General features: G+C 44.9%; 1 protein-coding gene and 1 non-coding gene across 2 annotated transcripts; both read left to right on the top strand.

Moving 5' to 3' along the window:
- The first annotated feature begins 3314 nt into the window (after nt 1-3314).
- On the top strand, nt 3315-3932 carry LOC119364103. The gene has a single exon (XM_037629511.1). The coding sequence runs from the start codon at nt 3348-3350 to the stop codon at nt 3684-3686; it is 339 nt and encodes a 112-aa protein (XP_037485408.1). The 5' UTR covers nt 3315-3347; the 3' UTR covers nt 3687-3932.
- A 103-nt stretch (nt 3933-4035) lies between these two features.
- Nucleotides 4036-4109, top strand: TRNAV-CAC. Its single transcript has one exon. It is a non-coding gene; the product is annotated as a tRNA-Val (tRNA).
- Nucleotides 4110-5736: the final 1627 nt, after the last annotated feature.

Below are 5736 nucleotides of genomic sequence, written 5' to 3'. Positions count from 1 at the left end.
AAGGAGGGGAGGCAGCCTAGGGTTCCCCCAAGGGGCCGGTGGACACCTTGGGTGCCTGCCCTGGCCGTGCCCCCATCCTTTTTGGGCGCGCGGGAGGAAGGCAGGAGGGGGTGCCCCCCCCCCCTCTTCCCTTCTCGTAGGTGGAGAGAAGGCAGGAGGGGCTAGCCCTCCCTCTTTCCTTTCCTAGGGCCGGCGACCAGGGAGAGGGTGCGCCAGCCCCCTTGTGGGATGGTATGTGCCTTCCCTTGGCCCATTAGGCCTATATACCTCCTGAAACCCCTTCCGGTGATCCGATGAATACTCGGTACACCCCGAAACCTTTTCGGTGACCAAATATCATCGTCCTATATATCAATATTTACCTCCAGACCATTCCGGAGCTCCTCGTCATGTCTGTGATCTCATCCGAGACTCTGAACAACATTCGGTCTCCAATTCACATAACTCATATAATATTATACATCAACGAACGTTAAGCGTGCGGACCCAACGGGTTTGAGAATGATGTAGACTTGACCGAGACGCCTCTCCGGTCAATGACCAATAGCAGGACCTGGATGCCCATATTGGTTCCTACATATTCTACGAAGATCTTTATTGGTCGAACCTTTATGACAACATACGTAATTCCCTTTGTCTGTTGGCATGTTAATTGCCCGAGATTCGGTCGTTGGTATCTCCATACCTAGTTTAATCTCGTTACTGTCAAGTCTCTTTACTCGTTCCATAATACATCATCTTGCAACTAACTCCTTAGTCACTTTGCTTGTAAGCTTCTTATGATGTGTATTACCGAGAAGGCCCAGAGATACCTCTCCGATACACGGAGTGACAAGTCCCAATCTCGATCCATGCCAACTCAACAGACACCTTCGGAGATACCTGTAGAGCGTCTTTATAATCTCCCAGTTATGTTGTGACGTTTGATTGCACAAAAGGCATTCCTCCGGTATCCGGGAGTTGCATGATTTCATGGTCGAAGGAACATGTATTTGACATTAAGAAAGCAGTAGCAATAAACTGAACGATCATATGCGAAGCTACCGGATGGGTCTTGTCCATCACATCATTCTCCTAATAATGTGATCCCGTTATCAAATGACAACTCATGTCTATGGTTAGGAAACCTTAATCATCTTTTGATCAACGAGCTAGTCTAGTAGAGGCTCACTAGGACACGGTATTTGTTTATGTATCCACACATGTATTTAAGTTTCCGGTCAATACAATTCTAGCATGAATAATAAACCTTTATCATGAATAAAAAAATATAATAATAACAACTTTATTATTGCCTCTAGAGTATATTTCCATCACCGACGATGTCGTTGCGAGGGCAACAACTGGCAACAAGCCGATGGTGTTTCGAGGGTTGTCGCTCTGCCCATCCATGGCGGCAGTCGGCGGCGTTCGCTAGGGCTATCTGCTCGAGCACATCGTCTGATTTTTTTAGGCCAGAAACGACCGAGAAAGGTTAGATCTGGCAGTTTGAAGGTGTTGTATCTAATGGGTGACATGGGACAGGCTGAGCGTTTGGGCTGGCCTGCCGGCGCCTAATAGTCCCCTAAATTATGTGGTGGAAATCTTCTTCTAAATACAAGATTTATGTTCAAACTTTCACTCAAAATATAAAGGAGCCCGGTAAATTCGAACAAAGGAAGTAGTGGCGACTAGCGAGTGATTTCAATCGGCATTCACGTGTTATCGCCTAAATTGTGTGGTGGAAATCTTCTTTTAAATGCAAAATTTATGTTCAAATTTTCACTCCAAATATAAGACTACCTATAGTGAAAGTAACATAGATGGTAACATTACACATATCTAAATAAAATAGATGATGTGACAAACAGTTAATGGAAAAAAAGGCGTGTAGTAACATAGCTAGTTACTAATACTATGAGGAGAACGGACGTTTGGCTCCCGGGAGCCATGGAGGCCTTTTTTTGAAAACAAATCAAAATTCAAACTTTTCGGTTTCAAAAAAATCTGAAAAAAATTGTGCAAGTAAACAAGTATGTTATGCCTATGTGTGTAAAATTTCAGAATGAAAAACGTTGAAATGTGACCTATACAAAAAAGACAAATTCCTGGTCCGGGACGATGAATAGTGTCATGTGTTAAAAAACCTCAGATTTGTCTTTTTTGCACAGCCCTCATTTCAACTTATTTTGCCCTGAAAATTTACACACGTGTGTGTTAGGCCTTCATATATATGTGTGTTTTTTTTCAGAATTTTTTGAAATGTAGAAAATATGAAATTCAACAAAATTCAATTTTTTCAAAACCGAGCTCCATGGAGCTCGGCCTCCAAAGACAATATCCGTACTATGAGTAACATCATACATACTAAGGGTTGAATCTATAACCTAATAAATAAAGCGTTGCATAACAACACACGTCCCCATTGTAGAGGTGATAATATAGACTAGTAACATATGCATGTTAGTAGTCTAAGGCTGGTATAGTGGGGAGTAACTTAGACTAGTAATTACTACCTCTATAATGCATAATACTCCCTCTCTCTCTCAGTTTACAGGACTTGTGCGTATCCCTAGGTCGTCAATTTGACCAATTTAATACAAGTCATTTATTACAAAAAATATACCAATATAAAATTCAGAAGTTCTATTTTCAAACCGTATAATTTTTGTGTTATATAGTTTATATTAGGGTGATAAAATTGACAACCTAGGTATACGCGCAGGACTTGTAAACTGAGACGGGGGAGTACCATAGATGGTCTCATTTATTGTCATGCATGACACATACTAGCATCACATTTATTACGTTACAGTGTCTACCTATATTACTATAACCATCTTTCTTTTCTTAAATTGCCTGTCACATAAGCATGTTTGCGAGTCCCAAATCTATGATACTATTTATGTTACCTCACTATGGCCAGCCTAACTTACTATTCACTATGGCTAAGCGAGCCTGATGAATGCGAACAGAGAAAGTAGTGGCGACTAGCGAGTGATTTCGATCGGCATTCACCTGTTACACCTGCTGCGTCGGCGTCGGCGTCGGTGCACCGGATAAGTCCTCCACCGCTCATTCTTTTGTTTTTCGGCGGCCCGGACCCACGGAAGCTCCTTCTGGTTCCTTCCATCCACGCCCACGGCAACGCGACGCAACGCACGCAAAGGTTTCCTCGACTAGAACGGAACGTATACTTTCCCCCTCCCGATGCACAAGAGAGTACCTAGCCAATGTCGTGTGGGCCCCAATACGTTCAGGACAACATTCGGCCCACATGTCACGGGCATATCAAGCGGCATGGGTAGCTGAGCTGGCGGCCACCCACTCCCCCCACTCTGCGAGCAAAGCTGGAGAGGCACACATTAATGCGTGACCTCCCCCGTCTCCGCCGCACTGCACACACACATCCTGGAGAGTTCCCAGAAAAAAAAATCCAGAGTCTCGCTCAAAATTTGGGGGTTTTAGACAGAACAGATCAGAGAGAGGAGAGGGAGATGGCGGACTGGGGCCCGGTGATCGTCGCGACGGTGCTGTTCGTGCTGCTGACGCCGGGGCTACTGTGCACGCTGCCGGGGCGCGGGCGGGTGGCGGAGTTCGGCAGCATGCACACCAGCGGCCTCTCCATCCTCATCCACGCCGTCCTCTACTTCGCGCTCGTCACCATCTTCCTCATCGCCGTCGGCGTCCACGTCTACACCGGCTAGCCGGGCGCGCCCGCCGCCAGCATCGATCGGTTCGAGCTCCTCCGCTGGATTTTAGTTTAAGATCTGTCTGTCTGCAGAGCTATCAGCTATGGTTGTGGGGTCTTGTAATCCAATTTGGTGGTATGTTTTTCTAAACTTGGTTTCATTGCAACCGGTGTTAAAAGATCGATGCTGCATACGGCGTGTTGCGTTATGCTCGTATATATACGCTCGATTGAAAATTCGAGTACGGTTCGATTCGTCGTTTGTTTTTTGCCTTCGAGTTGTTCTGGTGTTGGCTGAGGATTTGATTACGCTTCAAATAGGAATTTAAGAATATATTTAATATTGACTCGATTGTTAGCACCTTGTCTGGATGGTGTAGTTGGTTATCACGTTAGTCTCACACACTAAAGGTCCCCAGTTCGAACCTGGGCTCAGACAACTGTTTTTTCCCCTAGTTTAATGTATTTTTGGAAACACATTTAGTTTTTTTAAGAGAAAGCCTCTCGGTATTTTATTTCTCAGCCAACAAACTTACATCATTTGTTACAAAAGGCATAATGAAATTGGGAGGATCTCCATCCCAGCCAAAATTAGAGTACCATAGGAGTGCTTCGCCGAATGGTGAGCCATCTCAATTGGTTCCGTAGGACAGTGAGAATGTAACTCCTGGCTCTCGCAGACCCCTTAAAACTACGACCCGTATAAGTTTACGGGCTGAGAAAAACGTATTATAAGGACCGATTTTAGCTGCGACCGAACAGAGCCCGTATAATCAGCACGTAAAAAGGAATATTCTCTAAATATACCCACAACTAGCCTTTTTTTCGTCATCTTCCTCGAGGCAACTTGAAATCGATCGGCGCGGCCGCCGGCGGACAAGCGGACGAGGAAGACACGGGGCGGCCGCGGCACACGGACGGAGGCCAGGGCGGCCGGCGGCCTTGGCTGCCGTCGAGAGATACGCATCTAGCTAGCCGTGCGAATCGATTGAGCTAGCAGCTAGCTTAGCTCCGTTCGAGAGCCGGGCGAGCGCGGCGGTTGGGTCGGGGACGAGCGGATGGGAGTGACCATGAAGATTTCGATGGCAGTTAAACTCCCGCCAATGGTCGTTCATGTATGCAGGGCCCCTTCGGCTTGACTCCGAAATCCTTATATTCACAGTTTCGGCCGGGATGTTTTCTGCGTCCCTTAAAAAAAATTACGGGTCGAAACCGTTTACGGTTTCTATTTGGGTCACTTTTTTCGCCGAAAACTGTGAGCCAACGGTTATTTTACAGATTCGTACGTTACACGGGGTTTGCTAGAGATTGCTAGAGATGCTCTAAAAACGCAATGTGTGGACCAAAGGTATCTATCTCTCCATTGCATGCATTGATTAACTCATGAGAGTCTGACTTGATTGTCACTCACATGAGTGCAACCTAACTTCTCAACTAGCTTCAGTCCTTTCAGCAAAGCAAACGCCGAGGTAGCTTACCAAAGATCTCTATCTCTCCATTGTACTAGATGGAAATGCACGCCTTGCCGCGCCGTTCTTCTTCCATGAAAGACAACAGCGGAAATTAGATATATGCAATCAGATATGTTAATGTGCCAACTTGTTTTTCGTTGTGATGTGATAACTGTGGTAACGAAGTGTTTCAATGAATTAGAGGCCATTTGTGTCATTCTTTGATTTCTATGCATTCTAAAATAAATTTTGTAACAACTGTCCTGATGACATGACATAGAAAATGGATGTGTATGAGGAACATGCATTTTCCGTCAAAAAAGGAACATGCATCGGAATGAATTAGCCACCAGGACACAATAATTTGGTACTTCCAATATGTACAATCTTGTTACAAAGTTTACTCCCTCCTTACATGTATATAGGGCCTAATGTGTTTTTCGAGGCTAACTTTGACCACATATTAAAGCAATAATATGTGACATGCGAGTTACACAAAGCACATCATCAAATTCGTACGTGGAAGGAGCACATCATCAAGTATGTATTGATATTTGTTACTTTGTTTCAACGGTTCGCAATGCAGTATAGATATACATCTTTTTTTCCGAGGAG

Source organism: Triticum dicoccoides, chromosome 2B, assembly GCF_002162155.2.
Source record: "Triticum dicoccoides isolate Atlit2015 ecotype Zavitan chromosome 2B, WEW_v2.0, whole genome shotgun sequence".
In the NCBI taxonomy this organism is placed as follows: domain Eukaryota; kingdom Viridiplantae; phylum Streptophyta; class Magnoliopsida; order Poales; family Poaceae; genus Triticum; species Triticum dicoccoides.
The sequence above is the reverse complement of the archived record's forward strand: the minus strand, read 5'-3'. Positions and strand labels throughout refer to the sequence as shown.

Excerpts from the sequence above, each read along its gene's own strand:
- LOC119364103 (XM_037629511.1), top strand. The coding sequence starts at position 3,348 with ATGCGTGACCTCCCCCGTCTCCGCCGCACTGCACACACACATCCTGGA.